Source organism: Leptonotus elevatus, chromosome 8 (genome assembly GCF_054856555.1).
Source record: "Leptonotus elevatus isolate MCC_2025b chromosome 8, RoL_Lele_1.0, whole genome shotgun sequence".
Classification (NCBI taxonomy): Eukaryota; Metazoa; Chordata; class Actinopteri; order Syngnathiformes; family Syngnathidae; genus Leptonotus; species Leptonotus elevatus.
Genome location: NC_141246.1, coordinates 117,738 through 139,574, shown reverse-complemented (window position 1 = coordinate 139,574; position 21,837 = coordinate 117,738). Strand labels below are relative to the sequence as shown.

Below are 21,837 nucleotides of genomic sequence, written 5' to 3'. Positions count from 1 at the left end.
CCTCGCTAAAACGGACGTCAGTGCTCGGCCTGCCGCCGCCGCCGCTCCTCTTCCAGGAGAGCGCCCAACTTCTTGTTCTCCTCCAGACGCCGCACGTTCTCCTTCTTGCGCTCGAACCGCTCCAGATCTCTCAGGACGCCTTGGTGAAGACGCTGCGCACACGCACACGCGCACGCGCCGCCGGTTAGGTCACAAACGCAGTCATCCCTTCTCCCCCACAGCGCCGACATTTTGGCTCCTCCCAGATGACTTCGGGCCACGGATCGGATTCCAAACATTTGCCGGTGAGCTTCATCACTTCATTGGCGGATGCTGCCCATCCCAAAACTCGAACCCTCTCGCATTGCTTGCCGTGAGCATTCACATCATTCATTTGTCAATTCGAGGCAAACAATCTCAGTCCAAGTTAGCACACGAGCTACAAACACTAGCACGTTTACTGCAACACAACGTTGTTGACGCCTCACTTGTTCTCGGACGCTTTGACTACAATTTCAACTGTTGGGCTACAAAGAAAGGAAAGTCGAGACGGAAGATTTGGAGAAATCTTTTAACAATCACTCTTGCAATAATAATACTTAGCTGAATCCAAACGGTCACTTTGTTGGACTTTGTCGGTCGGAAATCTTTTTCATTTATCTTTGCAATCCTGTCCTGCGTTAGTTGACTTTCCGTGCGCGGCGCACAAGATCTCATCATGTCAATACAAGCGATACGATCCGTTTCCACATCACTGGTAATTGACCAGAAGAAAGAAAATTCGAATTACATGCAACTTTAGGTTGTTTTTTCCCAAATGTGGTTGACCTCCAAAATGGGAGTCGTTCTGTTTTCATCGGGAGTACGTGAAAGCACCACAATGCAAGCAACGTTTTCTTATTAATGCGCTGAATAATAACAACATTCTAATTGCGTTCAGTCGATGAAAGCAGGTGCAAATGTAGAGAAAGTGTGCATGAAATACCCAAACGGAGAAATAATTGAAAAGGTAGACTTTTTCTTTTTTTTGCAGCAACACACTAACAACATTCAGCGATGGCATCTTCAAGGTAATATGAGAGGATGGACATGGATGGGAGTTAAAAGAGAAAAATGCTCGACGGTGACGTTTGTTTGATTCATTTGGCGAGGACAAACATCTCGAAGCACCGCCTGAAAATAAAGTATGGATAATGTTAAGTTATTAACATTGTTTTTCAGTTTTAAATTATATTTTAGTCGTTTTAGATTTAGTTAACTCAGTATGGCTAAATGAATAGCATTTTTTTGTGTCTCACACTCCTGAGAAAATAAGGGAGTGTATGGGTCTGGTATCTGTCTCTTCCGAAGGAGACGGGCCGATGTGTGATTGTTTCTCTCTAATCTGATTTATAGCTATGGGAACTTGCTGAACTTGCAGAAGGGAGGAGAGAGGGATTTTCTTGTATTCATTTAGTTGTAACCAGGTGTGTTGTGGGCTGACCTTTTTATGAACCCTCTTTGTGAATAAATAACGATGTGAGCCAAGAGGAAGGACACATTTGAACAGACCATCGCTTGGATGGTTTGTCTATGTGGACCAGAAGCTTCTGGTAATTAAAACCTTTGCAAAGGAACTTCTTCAACAGAATCTCACCATTCAGTTAATTGAACACGCAAAGAGTACAATACTTAAAATTGTCTACTCTAACAATAACTTTAGAGACCTGTTTTTAATTGTGTTTGTCCATTTGTTGGCAAGTTGTCACGTGACACTGCAAATCAAATGTTGCCGTTAAAAAAGAAATGTCAAATACAAGAACAAATGAAGAAAATACCAATTATGACTAATAGCCTAAGAAACGGAATGCTTAACAATAATCAAATACAAAACGGAAGACTGGTTTGATTGACGTGAGCTTGTCTATGTCGTGCACTCTTTAGAAAATCTCTCTCGTTTGTTTGAAAGTACGAAATAGACAAACGTTCATCCACGCTTCCATCTTCCGCGCGTTCGTCCCTCCCTGACCTGCTCAGTCTCCCCGCCTCAACTCGTTGCCAGCTAGCTAATTAGCTAGCTTAGCTCGCAGCCAGCCTGGCCGCGCTCAAGGCAGTCTTTGTTCCCGTGGCTCGGTTCAGCTGGGTTGGGTCTGGTGGTGCTCACCTGTCTGTCCCAGGTCTGCTTGAGGTGGACCGCAGCCACGGTGCTCACAGTTACAAACAAAGAAAGTCCCAGAACCGCTTTCGAGGTCGCAGACATCCCGTTAGCGTTAGCATTAGCTTGCGTTGCGGCTTCTTCTTCTTCGCTTTTCACATGCGGTTGCCAGGTCGGTTTGCTGGAGCACTACCGCCACCTTCCGTTCCAACTTTGGAACAGACTGATCTTGGATCCGTGCTAATCATTATCATAGAAATCCTGCCAATGTCCGAACATGATCCGTACTAATCATGCCCGTACTAAACGAACATCCCTCAGTCAGCAACCTTTTTCTAAACGACAGCAGATTCATGCGAAGGGTTTGATATCATGTTACTGATTTCTCACAAACAAACAGACAAAAAAGACTAATATGCATCACTTCGTTTCTTTTCCAGCTTTGACATTTTCAAAGGATCACTTCTACAGCATTCATAGAAAATGACAATGTCCCATCAGGTGAACAATTTTTAGAAGAAAAAAGAAGTGTTCCTTGAAGGCTCCCTCGACCAACGTGAACGTTGGCGACACTCGGTCTCAAAATGCCTTCCACGCGCGCATGCGCCACAGACTGCGCGTGCTGGCTGCCACTCCTCACATGCATGCGCAAATTGACTCCAGTTGTGCGTATTTGATTTCAAGCATCGTTTAGTGTTGGTTGTTAACGCTCCGGCATGTTGCTTTGCTTGCTCTGCCATTCTTTTATTAGTGAATTTACATTTTGCAGCTCAGGCTTCAGGCCAAAATGAAGGCGACTCAGCTGAGCTGCCTGTACTTTGCCATGGGTTGAATTCAAACGATCGCTCCCTTAACCCAGGGATAGGCAAATTGGGTCCGAGAGAGCCGCAGTCCTGCGTGCTTTCGGTGTCTCCTGCCTCCGACCCAGGTGTTTCAAATCATCAGCTCATCGTTACGTTGTGCAGGAGCCTCTCAGCTGTGTTGGAGGAGGGAGACATCAAACACATGCTGGACTGCGGCTCTCTGGGACCCAACTTGCCCACCCCTGCCTTAACCTGTTCTTGTACGAGCCTTCCCGTAATTTGAGTTGAAAGTGAGGCGGGACTTCCGCTTGAGCTGATCCAACATGAGACAAAGATTGCGATTCATTTGCCGCAAAGCAAAAGTCAAAACCCGAAGGCGAGAAGGACCCCGAATCGTACAGATGGACGAAGCAACTGCTGCCAAACATGGGACGTCCACGCTGACTGATGAGACATTTTATTGATCGGTTGACATAAAGAAGTAGCATACAAGTGAAAAGAAATGGTCACAGCAATAAATGAAATCAAAGGTTAGCGTGAGTGAGACAAGACGCCACACATTGTGGGCGGTCAGTGCGCTTGGACATCGACCTTTTTATTTACACACATTTGCATGGACTTTATTTTACACGCTTTGTCAGCAGCTGTCGCTCATTCTCATCTTCAAATCATTCCCAGAAGAAAAAGATACCCCCCCCCAATTATTTTTTTTTAAATAAAATCTCACGTGTCAATGTTTTCAATTTCCCGTCCCTTCACAATAAAAATCAGCGGAGGTGCTGATCGCAACTTTTTCCATTGAAAGGTGGCCTGCAGGAAGTTCACGCGTGGACTGGACCATCTAAACAAGGAGGCGGCGTTCCCATCATCGGAAGCGTCAACACGCTTGCGTCCCGCCGGGTCAACCCAACTTGTTTCCACATCAAAAAGTTCTCGCGGCCAGCAACTAACAATTATTGTTTGTTAGACTCATTTACAAAATGTTCTCATGTCCATCCCTTTATTCCAAACCAGGACATTATAAATGGACAATGTAGAAAAAGCAGAAGTCACCCCCCCCCCCCCCCCCCCAATTAAAAGCAAATGACTCGGTTTGGTTCAACACAAAGATAATACGTCTCCTTTCACTGAGGAAATGACAGAAGATGACATGAAAATGTGGACAAGCTATCTCAAAACATTTTGAAAATGTGGATCTCGTCAACGGATTTGATGATCACTATCAGATCTTTTTGGGCTTTCCACATCGGCTTCTTTCGTCCCTGAACTCAACACCACTTTTGTGTCCTGTCGTTCACGAGAGGCCAAACTGATGAACGGCCACGGCCGTCGACTCGTCAAAGTTAGGGAGCTCAGGCACACCTGCATTCGTCCGTTTGTCCATTCGTGGAAGACGGGAACACAAAGAAGCTGTGCAAAGTGTCCATTTTCTTGCCCCTCCCACACTTGCAACGTGGAGACGCTTTTATTGTGAAGCCAGAAAGCCAAACACTTGGTGAAACTGCATGGCATCCAATGAGGAAAGACTTTTTGGGACGTCAACGTAAAGGTCAGCACACAGCAGCCAGTGTCTCCAGCTTGTAGCCCCCCCCCCCCCCCCCCCAAAGATCCCGAGATCTTTCCTGTAGGTCACCACAGCTTTCATAGATCAGCTCTGCGTACACACGCACACAAAAAACTAAACGCAATGTAAACATTATTTCAGGAAAAAACCCACACCTGAGACATGTCTGTCCATCTTCTTCAAATGGCTGCATCATTTGCTGTTTCTGTTGCCAAGGCAACCGCAACTGGCGGGAAAGGGCGTGTGTCCATATCACGTCGGCTTCTTCCGAAGCGACGCAAAATAAATGCTTTTGCCAGTTTTGCTAACATCAGCTAGCTAGTCACTTGTTGCAATTCAAGACGAGCATGCCGTTTTTTCACTCCAAACAGAAGACAAAAATAAATAAATAAATAAATATCGGTGCCAGGGAACAGCCGTCAAAGAAAGTGCAGTTAGCCTAGCTTAGCATATGACCAAACGCCAGATTCCAAACATAATATTTGGAGCTTTATCGGGCTTTGGAGCCGAAGAGGTCTCCAGAAGCCTTGTAGACATGCTAAGCTAGTGCTAGCAAGTCACTTAGCTAGCCATTTTTTTAACACAACTTGCTGTTTGTAGCGATCTCATGAACAGGCACCGCCCGCTGGTGTCGCGTCCATGTACGACACATGAAGCTAACAACACGCTGTGCGCTGTGTGCTAACCTCTCTGTGCTAAGCTAGGCTAACAGGCGGGACATCCTACACAATCCACACAGAAGCTGGTTTATGATATCAGAAGATCCCAAAACAATCTTGTCGCATAACAACGTTAGCACGCGCGTTAGCTTGCACCCGCTAGCATATGTGAAAAGAACAAGAACAACATGAGTTCAGTCGTGACGTCAGAAGTTCAATGTGCGTTTTCGTCCTCCGAATCCCCTTCAGGGTTAATAACCCTAAACCAGCCAATCTGGAGTCGCCACATCTCGGCCTTTGGTCCGCTCGCCGCCAAGGCCTGGCAGGAGGTCCGACGATTCGAAACCAGTCGTGACGCCTTTCATACGGGAGGTCCAACGTGCGACTTGGACACATTTAACAGTCCGGGCCGAGTCGCGAGTCGCATTCGTGAGTCGCGACCAGTCATTTACGTCCCATCACGGCGGACGACCGGGCGCCAAAAGGCCGCCGGGGCAGTCGGATGATTCGTGTGACCTCTGAAGGTCCGCCGACTGGTTCCGGACGAGTCAGAAGCGGCGGACGCGCAGAGAACTCCTGAGCAGCCGACGGATGAGAGAGACGACGGATGGCGGCGGCGGCGGCGGCCAGGCGAGCGGACGCACTTCCGGTTGGGTGATGGGTCTTTGGTGTCCACGACAACGGTCAGGGTCAAGTCTTCAGGCTCGGAAGGGGAGGAGCCTCGCGAGTGCGGTGGCGTTAGCCGGCCAGCCAGCTAGCTAGCTAATTAGCTGGCTGGCTAGCAACGCGTGGTGGCGAGGACCGTGGAGTGCCTCCGCCCCCTCCGTGGAGCTCCACCGGCAGTTACTGGCGGACCTCGTTTGCGATCAGACTGTCCTCCCCCGAGTGGAAATCCGCCTCGTTGATGTTGTTGCCGCCGTTGAGCATGTCGTCGTCCTGGGACGACGCCCGGTCCTCCTCGCCCCCGCCGCCTGGCTCGTCCGAGTTGGGGTCCTGGAGCACCTGCGCGATGTACATCTGCTGCTGGGGGAACACAGAGCGTTAGCATGTTAGCCACACGGCGCTAATCTGCATTTGACTGCGGCTTGTTTGAAAAGGTCCATTTTTTGAAATGAAAGACGTCTCAAGAGGACATTCAAAGTCTCTTGCATGTGACGCGGGACACAAGCAGGCACGCAAGGAATAATGTCTTTCTTGAGAGTGAAGGAGGTGCGCAAAGTTGCGCTCCCTCAAGACCTCCTCCACGGTAGCCGGCAGGCAAAATGGTTGCCATAAAAAAAGAGCTCCTCAAACAGGCCTGGGAAAAAGGTTGGCAGTTGCAAACGCTAGAAAAGTCTGAAAATGATCATCGAGCAGAAAAGGTGACAAGTCGTCACTGGGAGGTTTTGTACCGCGCTAAACATTGGCCGGAGGAAGTGAAGCAGAAAACTTTCGTTTGAGGTCTTCAGCAACCCGCATGGACAAAATTGAAGAGACGGAAGAAACCAATGGTAGCAAAAGATCCCAGAAGAACTGCCGGCAAAATGAAGACTGAACTCCAAGGTCAAGAAGGTCCACGGGTGTCAGATGGCAGCAGAGGCGGAGCCAAAGATCAAGACAAGAACACGTTCCTGGACGAGGCTCTCGTCCGCTCAGCTTTGCTCGTTCGGGTGCCTCGCACCTGCGCAGGCTGCACTGACATGTGGATCGGTCAAGGGAGAAAGACGCCGCTGGCCCGTGTCGGGTCACGGGTCTTGTGTCAGGACCGTGAACCGAAAGAGCAAAACCTGACCTAAACCCTATTGAGCACGTGGCCAAGAAAGTGACAGACGGCGTCGCCTTCAACTTGGAAGCCGTCCGCACGAGCGGCAAACGTCTTTTGAGAAGTTCTCACCTGCGATTTGGACAGCGGGGAGGCGGAGCTGCGGGCCGGGCGTCCGTTCTCCACCACTTCGGCGTCCGAGTCCTTGGTGTCGATCTAGCGTGCGACAAGGTCAAGTGAGCGCCGGCTGGCGGACGGACGGCGGACGGACGGCGGACGGCGGACGGACGCACCTTGTAGTTGTGGGCGCTCAGGTACTTGAAGTGGCCGAAGCAGACGTGCGACAAGCACACCACGATGGTCACCACCAGGACCGCCAGCGTGAAGACCGACGTGGGCGTCTCGAAACCTGCGCGCGAGGGCCGCGCAACAAAATGCCTTTTACAGCACGCCAAGCGGTTGGGGCGGATCCTTTTTGCCGTTTCAAAGCGTATCGCCGTTCACAATCTATCGGCCGATACGCCAACGATTGAGACGTGAACTTCTCTGCTGGCCTTTTTGTCTTTTTTGGATTTCATTGACATTTTGTAAAACGTGAAAAGAAATTTGCAACCGGTCCCCATCCCCGCCAACTTTTCTTTTCACGCCATTTCCAACGCATTTTGGCAGGCGGCCATTTTGGGGGACTTTTGTCACGGCGCCAAGTGTGCCGATGCCACCGGCGGGAACGAGTGAATGACCGCAATTCGGACCGCCTCGCCAATCGTTCACTCGTGCCCAATCACGACCGTGCCATTTTTAGCGGCCGTTTCCAAAATGGCCGAGCCGAGCCCGTTCGGCATCTTTCACGTCGCCGCAGAAGCGGGAAGAGGAGGGAGGCGAGCGAGCGACGGCCTCACCTGTCCGCATGGTGGAGAAGAAGAGCAGCCAGAAGAGGCACAAGATGGGCGCCGCCACCACCTGCGTCACGGCGCCGGAGTGGATCTTCTTGTCCAGCTTGGACGGCAGGTACGCGTAGTACATGTTGTAGCGGTCCACCAGGTGCTTGAGAAGCATGTACATCAGGCCTGACGGGGGGCAGACGGACGGGGGCGGGGTTAGGCCGGGGCGCCGCGTCCGCCACGCCGCGACCGCCGCACTCACCGAAGGGCACGATGATGGGGCAGGTGATGCTGTAGGCCATGACCACCGTGAAGACGTTCATGATCCACGCGTACGCCGCCCCGAACTGGAACTCGTACGCTTGATGCTGACACAACAGCGAGTCACGTTAGTCAAAGGCCGCGATCCGGCCTTCCGGGCCTGGTCTTTCGCACCCGGTCAGGACCCGGCCTTCTTAGGACTAGTTAGGATCTGCCCTTCCAGACCTGGTTTTCTACATCTGGTCTCATGGACCTGGATTGTCCTCCAGTCTGGACAGAGCATTTGGACCTTGTCTGACAAAAACTGGTTTGGACCAGGCCTTGATTGAATTATTGTTAATGTTATGCGCTTCTGTAAAGCGCTTTGTGACAGCTACGGCACTTTGAAAGCCCAATAGAAGTAACTTTAAGGAAGTTGACTCGGTCTTTCAGACCCAACTAGGATCTTTTTGACCAGGTTAGCGTATGGCCTTCTGGACTTCTTAGCCTCAGTCTGGATCTGGCCTGGTTTGATAAACCCGGTCAGGCCATCTGGCCTTCTTGGTCCTCTAGCTTTAGTTAGTATCTGGCCTTCCGGACCCGATCTTTCGTAACCTGGCCCGCATCTGGCCACCTGGACCCGGTCCAGGCCTCGTCCTTGTGTAGCGGTCCGGTGCGCGCGCTCACCCTCTTGACGTTGCGTCTGTCTGCGGCAGACGGCGCCAAGCACAGTCGAATCATGTACATGAGGAGGCCCGGGATCCGGAGCAGGTCCATGGCGTTCCCGATGAAGGCGGACGCGATCACGTAGTTGACGAAGAAGGCGCCGTTGTCGGGCAGGAACACGCACCTGAGGGACAACGCGCACAAGGCGGCTGACTCGCGGTGAAGAAGAAGGAAGGCCAATACTGCGCACTTACTCGAAGCGGACGGTGCCATTGGCCAAGAACTTCTTGTCAAAGAGCCAACGGAAGAAAACATCCAGGCTGGAAAAGACGCACGCGCAATCGCAGGTCGGCATCATTTTAAACAACGCAGCTGACGAACAGCAGCATTACCTGCTCAGGCCAAGAGAGGGCAGCAGAAGAACCATAAAGATCAGGAAGGTGTAGCACTTGTGCATCGTGGTCCGGTTTTCTACAGACCTGAGTGCCACGCACACGCACGCACGCAGGCACGCACACGCACACACACACGCACGCACGCACGCACACCTCCAAGTCAGACTTTACAATTATTAGTCCGGCAACTAAAAGTAGTCTTTGGATTAGAAATGGCGACTGAGGACAGATAGTGGCCTCGTGGTACAATTTGATACGCTAAGCGGTCTAGGGACTCGCGGTGCGGTGCCGCTGGAGACCTGGTCCAGTGCGCCTCGAAGAAGGCCGAGTAGTAGACGATGGTCGGCAGCAGGGCGGAGAAGGCCCACAGGAGGAGCGTGGGGAAGAACTGGGTCACGATAGGATTCTGCGGAGGCACAAGCGGGTCACAAGCGGCGCGGCGCCAGCATCGGCGGTACCGGCGGCCGGGTTGCGCTGCGCCGGCTCTCACGTTGAGGTACTCCACCGGCTTGGTGACGTTGAACTTGTCCATGGTGGAGATGATGATGGCGGGCGTCGTGAGGAAGAAGAGCAGCAGGAACAAGATGCAGTTGATGATCAGGCAGCGGATCCACCAAGAGACTCCGCCCAGCGACAGGTGCTCCCTGAGGGACAACACACAGCAGAGGTCAGCAGAGGTCAGCCACGGCGGGCGGCGAGCCGGCGGGACCCACCAGCGCACGTTCTGCGGGTCCGGCGCGTACGAGACGGTCCAGTTGTGCGCGTGAAGCGCTTCGCTGAACTGCGAGGATCGCGGCTCCTGCCGGCAGCGGCAACCTTGGACCTGGCAGGCGTTAAAGTCCTTCAGGATTCTGCCGGGACAGGATGACGGGTCAGGAGTCGGGCGGGCGGTCCGGGACGCCGACTGACGGGCGTCTTACATGGCGGTCATGGCCTCGTTTTGGAAGGTGACGAAGGCCATGCCCAGAGGTTTGGTGTGGACCTTCTCCTTCTCCTTCCGGTACTCCTCCTTCAGTTTGGCCTCCCGCTTGGTGTAGAAGCTGACCGCCTCCTCCTGCCGGCAAAAGGCGCACACCAACTTGCTGCTGCAATCCTCAGTCCGTCTTATCGTAAAACAAATCCATTTGCCATTTTCAAATTCAAATTGTTGCGCAATGCTGACGTGGGTCAAATACACTAAAAGCTGTCCAGTTGTCTTGGAAACGTGTTTTTGCACGATTCTGAGGAATGAAGGACATTTCAAGGAAAGACATTTTGTGAATGGCTGCTTACGCGAGTTACGCAATTGTGCCTTTTAAAATGTGAAGTTAATCTTGAAACGGACTCACAATGTGCACAGGAATGATTTTTGAATGAATGAAACCTTGAAAGAATCGTTTGTTGGCTTTTTAGCGGCGCAACGGATCGTCATTGATCGGCGGTTGGTTCGGATCACGCCCGATCCACCGATTGGTTGGTGGGGGAGAAAAACGAAACAAGACCAAAGTGCGCATTCACAGTCAATATCATTCTGACCTGTGAAGGAAGCGCAAACATACTCAACGTAACACGCTAAGCCCAAATTGAAAATAAAGTTGACCAAATACAGTCAAGCAAATGCTTTTACTTTGAAATTCGCCCACGTCCTGGCGTCGCTTGGCTTCCCTTTTCGACGTTACTTTATCGTAGTTGCTTGACATCGTCGTTGTCGTATCCCGAACTCACGTTCAATCGCTAATTTAGGAACGCTACGAAAGCGCCAATTAATCACGCCGTCATTTCTTACGGCAGAAGTCTCCGACGTGGGTGGCGAGCGCATCACGTGACCAACGAGCGCATCACGTGACCTCCTCCTCAAGTGCGAGTCGCTTGCTATTGTTCTTTTTGTGTCTCCTCCAAACTGGCCTTTATTTCAGCTTCATCATAAAACTGAAGCTGAAGGCTTGAAAGGGCTTCGAAAACGGAGCAAAGCAACACTTGCTTGGCTTACTTGAGTTCTTTTTCAATATTCTGGACCACGCCCACTTTGGAATTCACTCTCCATGTTTCAAGGAAGGGAATGTGCCTTAAATTGCACGTTACGTAAATGATAAATAGAACTTTGTCTTCATTTACTTTGCAAAACACTTTTGCCCATTAAAAAAGAAAACGTTCAACTCAAAATGTCAAACGTCGCGGTTTAGATTATAAGAACACAACTTTAAGCCATTAATACCTTGTTATTTTCCACATGAAGCATGTAAAAAGGAGAATGTTCTGCCTCGTATAAAAGGCATCTTGAATTTATTTATTTTTATTTAATGGGGGAAAAGCGCTTTACAATCATAAATAAATGCAAAGTACTATTGATATATATTTTTTTGCTGATCGGAAAAACGATCCGATCTGTGACTCCGATCCGTGATCTGATCCGAACCGTGACTTTTATGATCCGTTGCGCCGCTAGTAATCATCCAGAAACGGAAATCGTCACGTTATTTTGGGGTTATATCGCCCGGCCCAAAAGTCCAAACATCTCCCGGCCCAAAAGTCCACAATCCGTGAGCACAAAAGTGGGCTCGTCGGCATGCGGGCTCGCCGATGCCGAGGTGTCAGTTAAGTGTCGGGCGGAAAGGAAGGCTGACCTCCTCGCAGCCGGCGATGGCGCAGCAGCAGAGATGTCCGCAGGGTTTGGGGTTGATCATGGTGGGAACGTGCTCCTTGGCCATCAGGTCGGTGAAGAACTTCTTACTGCGCTCCGTCTTCTTCCTGCGGCGCCGGATCAAACGCTTGAAGACGCACGCGGCCGAGCTAACGGGATGGCGGGATGCCGCTCACCTCTCGGCGTTCAGAGACATCAGCTTGGCCACGTTGTAGCAGATCCGAGCTTCCAGAACCACGCAGTTCTCGTACGCCTGCCTGAATCGGACGGAGGAGCCACACGCTAACGTGCTGAAATGCTAACATTGCGAACATGCTAACAGCGAGAACGTACTCAAAGTGTTGCTTGATCTGACTCTCTTCGGCGTACTTGGAGATGCCGTTGATGAATAACGTGCGCTTCACCTGCCACGCGCGCAAATGAGCGTCGGTTAGCTTAGCGTGCGCTTGGCGTGCGCTTGCCGTGCGTGCCGATCTCACCAGGTCGTCCTCCTTGTAGTGCATCTTGGACGTGTGCCGCCTCATGCTGTAGACGGTGAGCAGCAGGTACAGGAAGGCGAAGGACGTGTGCAGCCACAGCAGGTTGGTCCTGAAGGCGCACACAAGCGCTCGTTTGGCAGCCCACAACGCGGCCGGCCCGCCCGCAGCAAGCGCGCCGTTGCGTCAACCATACCGGCGGCCATCGCAAACTTTGTGACTTGACTGGGAAAGCCCGGAAAGAGGATTTGGAGGCCGCCGTACGCGCCGCCGCCACTTTCACTTCCTTTGGGGTCTCAGGTGGCCTCGAGACCGACATCCAACACGTTTGTTAGCTTTTCGTCTCGTTAGGGGTCAAAAACGCAACGGCGCCGTACTTCGCCGGCTTCCAATGGCACACGTTTTGAAATGGCTTTAAAAGACTTCAAACATTTCAAATGGGCATGAAAGTTGCCAGACGACATTCATGCACTTCAAATGGATGAAATTGCTTTCCCAAATATTTCCGGGCGCCACATTTCCAATAGGTAGCGCTAACGCAACCCGTTTGCCAACGGAATTTCCAATGGACGATCGATCGATCGATCGAATAGGAGCCATGCAGCTCATTGTCAGCCGATCGCTGTTTGGTGGGAAAAAATCCCGCTTCTTCTTTTGCTCCTTTTGAACGGCGCCACTGATGACAACCGTGCAGTGCGACAAAGTAACACTCGTTTGTTTGTCAATTTTGTGCGTGAGGTATTGAGTCCGCTCGGTCGCTACGGTAACGGAACGCCCGAGACGGCAGCAGCGCAACCCGGGCTTGACCAATCAAGTCACACTTTATGACAAACTTGCGTTCATCCCACTGATTTTTTTCCCTCGAATGAACGCACGACATTTGCTATCGGAACGATACGCCTCCCGGCACATCCTCCAAATCAAGCGATGGGGACACGAAAAGGCAAAAGAGAAAACTCACCCGGACTTCAGATTGGCTATTGTAGTGCGGCCGAAGCTGTAGGCGTTGTTTTCTGGAAAAAAAAAAAAATAATAATCCAAATAGTCAAGATGTGGAGTCCCAATTTTAGTAACATTAATTCAATCTCTACATTTGCATCAGACGCGCAGTCCTGTGGGCGACTTGCCAGTTTTGTTTTTCTAAATGCTGCCGCCGTTGCCGTTTGCATATTTATTGAGTTGGGCAGAACAAGATTGAAGAGGGGAGAGACGGAAAAGAAAAATAAAGACGTGAGGACAGGATGCCAGCTGTAGCACAAAAAAAGCACGAAAGAAATTCTGGTACACGTCGGCTACGTAGACCGCCGTCATATTGGACTCGGCTTCTATACGGGACGCAACCTGTGAGGGACGGACAGGACCGCGTAGGACAGGACAGGAGAGGATGAGAGGACACGTTTGAGGACAAATGCGCTTTTTTCTATTCTTTGCTACCACGAGATCCAACGGCAGCGATCGGTCCGGGTCCGGGTCCGGGTCCGGGTCCGGGTCCGGCCCTGCCGTAGCAAACGCGCTGCTCTCCTCTCCTTCCTGCTGAACATCAACAGCCGACCCCAACCAATAAGAATTAGGCAACCTTGAAGACTGGACAGCACGTCAAGTCCACTTGGATGGTGTCTCCTCCTTGCCGCGCCTCCTGCAGCCGGACCAGCCCTCCCTCCTGCTCAGTGCTCACCCGGGGGGGCCTGCGTCCCCCCGCAAGCCCACCACAAAACTGTCACAAATCAGGAACACCAGCAGCTGCGAACGGTCACAGGATCAGTACCGGACTTGATCAAGTTCAATATCGGAAACATGTTGGAGCTTTTCCTGAGCCAGAAACTCTAACACGCCGCAGGGGTTCTGATGGCACATTCAGGTCATGTGACAGCGTTCTGCAGCGCAGTGCTTCTCAAGCCCGGTCCTCAAACTCGGCTGTAACTTGAGGACTTCCTGTATATGAAATGAACTACATCATCGAATAATAATTCAATTACTATCACTATTTTCAAACACGTCTGTAAATAAAAGCAAGTGCAGGTATTTCACGACTGACTTGCGAGACTGCGGACGGACGGACGGACGGACGCACGGATGGACGGACGGACGGACGCACGGACAAACGCACGGACGGACGCACGGACGGACAAACGGACGGACAAACGGACGCACGGACGGACGGCGCCCCTGGGCCTGCTCTAAGCCATTCAAAGTAGCTGCGGATTCATCTGATGACTCCTCCCTCGTGGATGGTTACTCGTTAGCATGCGGCTAACTGCGAGCAGGGCTAGCGCGGCCGCGTCGACGCGGCTCTCACCCAGCAGGTCTCCCGAGAAGTTGACGGGCAGCACGATGCCGACGGAGAGGACGCCCACCACCACCAGCAGGCCGATGATGTGGCGCTGGAAGGACAAGTAGTGCACCGCGTCCTCGCCGCACTTCTCCCGGATCTCCTCGTCCCTGCCGGCCGGCGCGCGCACATGTCAGTTACGGCAGCCGGCAAAGCAGCGCTCGGCCGCGAGAAACTCACTTGATTCGGAAGATGGCCGTCAGCCACGAGCAGAAGCCCTGAAGCCACAAAACAAAGGCACAACAAAAGCGCAGCATCACAAACGGCAAAACAAATCTCACTTCCTGTTCATCTCAAGACCAAACGCGCGAGCGATGGGCAAGCACCGATACCAAGCAGCGCCATCGGCTCGACAGCCGGCCTTATTTCAAGGTGGGCCCGTCGAGGGTCAGGAACTAGAAAATGATCTTGAAGTCTTCCTTTAACATGATCTGTCATTGCGGGGTTTTTTTATATATCAAAAGTGCTAGCGGTAGTTTCGGCACTTATCGGCGTTGGTGACGCCGCAAGAGTTGATACTCATTCTGGCATCTCTCTGAAAAAATTGTAGTGAATTGAGTAAAACAAACTTGAAGAAGCAGCGAATTGGGTCCAAAACAAAACAAAAAAAACTCACAAAAAAGCAGAGGATCAGGTTCAAAGAAACAAACAAGCAAAAAAAAACCCACTAATAAGCGAGGTTTGGATGCAACGTCAAAACCAAGAAAAAGGAGCTCATGAATGTTGTCTGAGAGGGCGGAGCCTCCAAGGTTCCCTTTGGCCGACCTCTGACCTCCTCACTATTTAAATGGCTTAGCATTAGCATCAGCCTCACCTGCGGCCGGCGGATTACAATGAAAAGGTGCTGATCCGTCACCACGGCAACGCTCCGCAAGGCGTCGCCGTGACGACGTCTGCCGACGGCTTACGTCTTCTCGAGCCTTCCGTGTAGCTTCGCATGCTAGCTGAGCAAAGAAGAGAAGGAAGCGTGCTCACGTTGTCGCGTTGTTCCAGGTCGACGGAGCTGGAGACGGACGTGAGGCGTTCGTAGCGCTCGGGCGTGTCCGAGTGCAACGCCGCCGATGCCACGCTGGGGAGACAGCGGAAGGAGGCTTGTTAGCGCTCGGCCGTTAGCACTTAGCTTCGAGAAATGCTCGTCGTCACGCCACAACGAAGATCAGGAGCTAACACCACATCACTTCCTGTTCACAGATCATCTTCGGGCCTTGAGCTAACTCACTAGCTGGCTAGCATTCCACAGGGACAATAATCACACGCTCTCTCTCTCTCACACACACACGCACACACACGCGCACGCACACGCACACGCACACACGCACACTGTTACCTTTTGACCGGCTCATAGTTATCCCTGTCTCGTCTTCGGCTGAATTGTTTTCATGTTGGGACAAGCACGAAGAATCGTTAGCATCGCAGCTGCTGTTATGTTAGCATGCTATTAGCCACCGAAGGTGAGCAGCCATTGGCTGGTTGCGTCAATGTCCGGCTGCAGCTAGTGATTATTTTGGTATTGGGAAATCCTACAGAAATTGTATTGGGATAAAAAAAATTATAATAATTACTTTCCAAAAGAACTACTATAAATACAGAAGAGTAAAAAAACAACTCAATAATGAACAATTCTGTTTTTTACTTTGAGACGATGAACATTTTTGACTTCAATTTCACGAGCGCTTGGCACCAACCGATTTTCTTCCCTCCAACCATGAACGGCTGCCATTTTGGCCAATGAGACAAAGTGACGTCAGAACCGCGGGAGCGCTTTTGCCGGCTCAAGTGCCTCCTTTCAAAAGTCATTCCAAGGCTCTCTCACTCTTAGTGGCTAACTTGCCGCTAATGACGCTAGCTTCTAAGACTGGAGCCGACCCTAAATGTCCTCCTCCAGTCGTTTTTTTGATTTCAAGTCGAGCGTTGACGTCGTGACTTGACGTCAAAAGCGAGCCGAGGCGTTGATGTCCAGATACGACTTTGTTACGGACCTTTAAGGTTTCTTTTGAAGTCTGCCTTCTCGGCGCCTGTTAGCGTCATGCGTAGCATGAACACGCATTGCCGCGGCTTGTTTGGCTAACCGCCGTCCTGACAGCGGACACGCTAAATAAGCAGCTAGCCGAAGCAGTCAAAAATTTGGAACTGAGCTAAGATTGCTGGAAGATTCCTTTTACCCCTATTTTTTTTATTTTCCCATTTCAAGAAATGGGTTGACTCCTTATACGACACATTTAAGAAGATTTGCGTATTTCCGAGGAAGAAGCGATGGCGGAGGCAGGTGAGCAACAACAAACAACTTGTGCCCAGCAAGAATCCCACTTTGGCTCCAGGAGCGACGCGGGTCGCGGCCAAGTCCCGCGGAAGCCCTCAAGAGGAAACCCAGTGTTTCTGGGTTCGGAGCTGAGCCCAAAGGCCGAGCTCTGCGTTTAGCGGCCCGTCTCCGTTCCTCGCACCCTCACCTCGACAAAATCCCTCCGCAGGGTGTGCGGGCTCTCCTTAAGCGATGGGGGGCGAGTCCGGCCACTGCTCCCCCACGTTGAGATGGGACAGCCGAGGTGGCTCAGGCATTTGCTTTGGATGAGGCGATCTGGGCACGACGGGGACGGCCCCGGGTACGACCCAGGGTACGCTGAAGAGGCTACATCTTCCGGCTGGGGACACCCCCGGCCCATCCCCGGAGGAACGAAGTGGCTGAGGAAGAGGAAGTCCGGGCTTCCCTGCCGGCACCTGCGCCGAACGGCGTCAACAAAGTGCTACGCAGCATAAAAAGCCAGCCTTGCGTTTCTCCACTTGGAGGTGTGGCTCAGAATCCCAAAGTCTTCTGGCTCCTCGCACCTGTCGCCGCGCTGCGTCGGGTCACAAATGCTCTTTTGCCGCGATTGTTGCTCTTCTGCGACGCGACCGCGGCTCCTCCCGTCGGAGACAAATTCCTGGCGTCTCGCGACACGCTTGACCAAGAAAGTCATTTGGATTTGAGCGCTTCAAATGTTCATTTGTTGGACTGCGGCCAAACCGGGTCGCCCGTCGGAGTCCGCCGGACGAACGTCAGCCGATCGCGATTTCGGGGCCGAGGCTACGATCCTTTTACTGATTGGCGGATGAATGATCGCACCCGTTCAATACATTCTTGCTCGCGGCGGCGGCCGGCGCGCGTGACTCACCTGTCGGCATCGGTGACCAGCGCCAGGCGTCCGTAGTCCCACGCCACCTTCCGTAAAATGGAAAAGACGAAGAGCAAGACCTGCAGAAGAAGACGTAGCGTATGCGTTAGGCGGGCCCGCCCGCCGAGGCGCTTTGCGCGGCGGCGCTCTGACCAGGAAGCACATGAAGTCCAGCGCCAGCACGGTGGGCACGCCGCCGAAAGGTAGACCCTGCAGCACGGTGCTGCGGATGCGCGCCGAGTAGCAGTACTCTTTGAGATCGCCGTCGGCCGAGCAGTTGTCCCGGGCGCCGCAGGCCCGCCCGCCGCCCACGCTCGCCATGGCAACGATTAGGACCGGCAGCATGCTCAGCGCCGCATCCTCGCCGTCCACCTGCGGCGGCGAGCAACGCCAGCAAAAACACACTCATCGATATCAAGTATTGATTGTTGCCTTTGATGCGGACTTGTAGACACGCGGACCGGACCGGGTCGCTGGACGTGCTCCAGATTTCCTGATGGATCGCCAGCAAAAGCTTGATTTTTGTCAACAAGATTTTCCAAACGGGTTTGCAAGACGAAAGCTGCGACAAATGTTGTTCGGAGCTCTGCGAAGATCCCGCCCATCAAACGCGGCCTCAAATGAGTTGCAACGATTTGCCTCGGACGCGAGCTTGAGTCCAAGCCACGAATTTGCCGGCGACGCATGTCGATGGCGTGTCGGCATCGACATGCGTGCGCGCTGCTCGGTCCCAAATGACCAAATTGTACGCCGGCGTCACCGTTCACCCGGGAAAGCTTGTTGCAAACTCTTTTGCAAGCTGCGCTGTGCGGCTAATGCGGCGCAAGGCGAAGCCAAAGATAACGTTTGCTAAAGATAACGTTTGCTAAAGATAACGTTTGCTAAAGATAACGTTTGCTTTGCATGCGGCGCCTCGTTAGCGTACGTCGCTCAGCGTCGCTTCGGCGGCAGGCCAGAAGCTTCACGTGTTTGAGTCGCGTTCGGACCGGAACCAAAGGAAGTCGGGGCCAAAGCCGGGAAGCCGTGCTAATTGCTAAGCTATGAAAACGCAGTCACAAAACAGCAAACCGAATGCCGGCGCGATTCGCTTGTCGCTCGGCCGTGCTCGCAAGTGCGTCACGAACCACCGAGACAAACTCACGTTGAACGGCAAGACAAAAAGCCGGCAACTCAATAAGTCGACAAAAATCTGGTTGGAACGTCGCCGCGTACGTCAGCTGACAGGAACGCGGTTCCTGGTTAAAAGTCAGGCTTCTTACATCATGTCAATGATACAAATTGAAGACGCTTTATTTGATCCGATTGATCGTTTGCATGTTTCCGATCTGATGAATTGAATGCAAGTGAACGGGCCGGCGTTCTTCACTCCCGGCGGACGAAGGCTAATTGTACGAAAGTCAACCGACTTGGTTTCAAAGTTCAGCTTTTTGTCCTTCGCACTTGACATTTGCGCAATAAATGTCAACCGAATTCGTTTGTCAATTTCTTTGATGTATTTTGCTTCTCTAATCACATTGATGACGACTGCAAAATATTTGTCCCTGTAATTTTACACGCTGATGTAAAAGGGTTAGCGCCCGACGTCACCTGACATTTGGGCCACATCGCCGGCCCTACGACGGGGAACGATTCATCCGTTCACGGGCAACTGATCAATGACCCGATCCACGGACAACGACGATGAATGAAATCGTTCACGCGAGGGTATTTCCCTTTCCAATAAAGTCCGGCCTGCATACTTGGAGGATTCTCAAGGTTGATTGGAAGACGGCGCACGTGGCAAACGATGGCAAACGATGGCAAACGATGGCAAACGATGGCAAACATTTGCGCCGGTCCAGCAGCTCAATCGTTTTACCGTACAAGCGGCGTGCTGCGCAAAACGCCGCCTACTTTTTTCTTGGAAAACAATCAAACACTTTGGAAATATACAAGCCACACACGACAGCCCTCGCGGTCGACTTGGGAGCCGTCGTCGTGACAACGTGGCGCACGCAATGAAAAGCGCACGTTTTCAGGAATTTATAACAAACGTCAAAACAGGATGTAAAAAAAAAGTGCGTTTGCTCATCCAAATGCACAAAACTTCAACTTGTCGGAATTGAGCCTGTCAAGAGGAAATCTTCTCCCATTTGCGCGGCCACCAAAGCGGAGCGACCATCTTTGCGCTTTTTCCAAATGAAAAACGCCACAAACATCAGCTTGTACTTTTGGAAAAGATTTTGGCCGCCGATTGTCTGCCGGATGGAAGCAGGAAGTGATTTTTTTGGAGCGAGACATTTGAAAAGAAACGTATCGGCTTGAGCAAACAAATCGTCTGCGGACAATTGAAAGGGTTAGCGGCGGGTGGGCGGCGCTATTCTAAATTGAGGGCCATGTTGACAAGACCACTTTTTTTTATATATATATTTCTTTCTTTCTTTTTTACAGCTGGATGATTTGTACAAGTTAGCGCCGGAAAAGAAAACGTGTTTGGTGTCAGGATAAAAGCAACAAAAGAATCACAAGCCAAATTTATTTTCAATGATTTCAAAATGGGGAGAAAAAGACAAGCAAAAATGAGCATCAACTTGTTGTCGTCTGTCCTGGTCAACATTTTTGCTGAGTGCAAGTCAAGAGTGTGACTCGGCATTTGTCTTGCATGTGCGGCCTGATAACAGCGAGGCAAGATAAGAAAAGGTTCCAGGTCTCTTCTCGCCTGCTTTTGCCTCGCAATAAGTTCCATTTATCCAAGTTTCACAAAACAAAAACAAAAACAAAAACAAAAACAACGAAACGAGCGAGTGCAGAGAAGATTTTTGGGACTTGGAGCAATCAAGTCGTCAAGCTGCTGTTGTTTTGCTCGTAATAAGCCCGCGAAGCCGTTTCAGGCTTTGCTCACGTGATCTTCCGCAGAGAGCTCATCTGGTCGGCATGTGACGTCATCACGACATCAGTGGGGCACGCGCGAGCTCAGCCGAGCGGAGCCGAACCCGCCCAAGCGAACCCCAACTCGCAAAGCGGCCGCTACGTGTCCTCTGTGCGTGTTACGTAAGACCCCCCCCCCCCCCACCACCACCACCACCACCACCACCACCACCACCATCACCATCCCCGCCACTCATCAGGCAACCGCTACCCCCGACCGGAGGCTGCGTGCGTGCGTGCGTGCGTGCGTGCGTGAGTGATGCTGCGGGGCGGATGAAACAAAGGAAGGCGCGCGCGCGCGCGGCCTCTCCGCCCGCGTGTGCGTGCAGGCCTCACCTGAGCACCGGAAGTGGCGTCGCCTCACTCGCCTGGCCTCAAATCCTCACGCAGCCGTCGTGCCGCAGCACCGCGCCGGCCGACGCCATCGCCGCCATCGCCGCCGACCGCCAAGCGGGCGGGCGCACTCGCCGCTCTCCCTGCTCGTCCTCGTCCTCGTCGTCCTCGTCGCCCTCGTCCTCTCCGGCGGCCGCTGTGGCAAAATAAAGGCAGTGGCAGTGTGGCGGCTCAGCCGGGCTCGGCTCGGTTCGTCCCGTTTCGTCTCGTCCGTCCGCCGCCGCCGATGCTGCTGCCGCTGCGGACGACACGCGGCGATGCACGCAAGGCGCCCACAGGGGGCGTTAAAGCGCGCCTTCACAATAAAAGCTCCGCCGCTTTCCACAGGAAATCCATGGAAGTGGTCGACATTTTGGCCCGTTGAGCAACTGGCACTTTTGTCCTCATAAAAAACCACAGAAATTCCTTCAAAACGTTTCTCCAGATCGTCAAATAACGGCCAATGTCATCGTTTCACACAAATCGATGCATGTGTTTCGGGCTTGTTGTTGTTTTTTGCCTTGGAAGCCTCTCGAGGAGGCCTCTGCCCAAATCACATTCGTCCTTCGTTAAACACATCAAGCAGTTCTATCCCCGAAATCCAAAGATGAAATATCAGCAGTATATCGTTGTATAGTAAGACGTGAAAAATCTCACTGCGCTCCACCAAATAAAAAGTGGATACACATGCTAATTTGATATCTGCGTGTATCAATGTACAAAGAAATCAAGCCTTTGGAGAGCGTTGAACGAAACGTGATCAATTCCTGCCAGTTGCCAATAACGGATCCATGCATGCATCTTCATCGCAAGCACAAATAAATGCATAAAACCTTTTGCAAAAGAAAGAAGTGAGGTGATGTGGCTGCGCAAGTGTGCACACCCTCTCACCCAACAAGGGTTCACAATCACCCTTTTCTTT

General features: G+C 51.9%; 2 protein-coding genes across 4 annotated transcripts; both read right to left on the bottom strand.

The window, feature by feature from the left end:
- Positions 1–5: 5 nt before the first annotated feature.
- pet117 (PET117 cytochrome c oxidase chaperone) lies at positions 6–2,698 on the bottom strand. Its single transcript, XM_086083450.1, has 2 exons — positions 2,123–2,698; positions 6–152 (listed from the first exon to the last, which is right to left on the bottom strand). Exons 1-2 carry the CDS (start codon positions 2,216–2,218, stop codon positions 18–20), a joined length of 231 nt encoding a protein of 76 aa, XP_085939576.1. The 5' UTR covers positions 2,219–2,698; the 3' UTR covers positions 6–17.
- A 659-nt stretch (positions 2,699–3,357) lies between these two features.
- Positions 3,358–21,224, bottom strand: LOC147169045 (mechanosensitive cation channel TMEM63B-like). 3 transcript variants are annotated; one of them, XM_086082213.1, is made up of 24 exons: positions 20,880–21,224; positions 17,790–18,008; positions 17,637–17,716; positions 15,815–15,853; positions 15,463–15,556; positions 14,668–14,705; positions 14,455–14,597; positions 13,120–13,171; positions 12,162–12,270; positions 12,016–12,086; positions 11,859–11,939; positions 11,666–11,789; positions 9,983–10,116; positions 9,776–9,913; positions 9,553–9,706; positions 9,362–9,468; positions 9,060–9,146; positions 8,922–8,987; positions 8,689–8,851; positions 8,024–8,129; positions 7,780–7,947; positions 7,174–7,289; positions 7,013–7,096; positions 3,358–6,162 (listed from the first exon to the last, which is right to left on the bottom strand). In XM_086082213.1, exons 2-24 carry the CDS (start codon positions 17,979–17,981, stop codon positions 5,983–5,985), a joined length of 2,526 nt encoding a protein of 841 aa, XP_085938339.1. In that variant the 5' UTR covers positions 17,982–18,008; positions 20,880–21,224; the 3' UTR covers positions 3,358–5,982. The 3 variants fall into 3 exon arrangements, with proteins under 3 accessions (XP_085938339.1, XP_085938340.1, XP_085938341.1); XM_086082214.1 differs by having other exon boundaries at positions 3,358–6,159; XM_086082215.1 differs by lacking the exon at positions 15,815–15,853 and having other exon boundaries at positions 20,880–21,223.
- Between the last annotated feature and the right edge of the window lie 613 nt (positions 21,225–21,837).

Coding starts and splice junctions, on each gene's coding strand:
- pet117 (XM_086083450.1), bottom strand. CDS start 2,218: ATGTCTGCGACCTCGAAAGCGGTTCTGGGACTTTCTTTGTTTGTAACT. Junction 153..2,122: donor AGCAGACCTGGGACAGACAG/GTGAGCACCACC, acceptor GCGTGTGCGCAG/CGTCTTCACCAAGGCGTCCT.
- LOC147169045 (XM_086082213.1), bottom strand. CDS start 17,981: ATGCTGCCGGTCCTAATCGTTGCCATGGCGAGCGTGGGCGGCGGGCGG. Junction 9,707..9,775: donor GACCCGCAGAACGTGCGCTG/GTGGGTCCCGCC, acceptor GTTGTCCCTCAG/GGAGCACCTGTCGCTGGGCG. Junction 6,163..7,012: donor CCCCGCTGTCCAAATCGCAG/GTGAGAACTTCT, acceptor GTGTTCCCCCAG/CAGCAGATGTACATCGCGCA.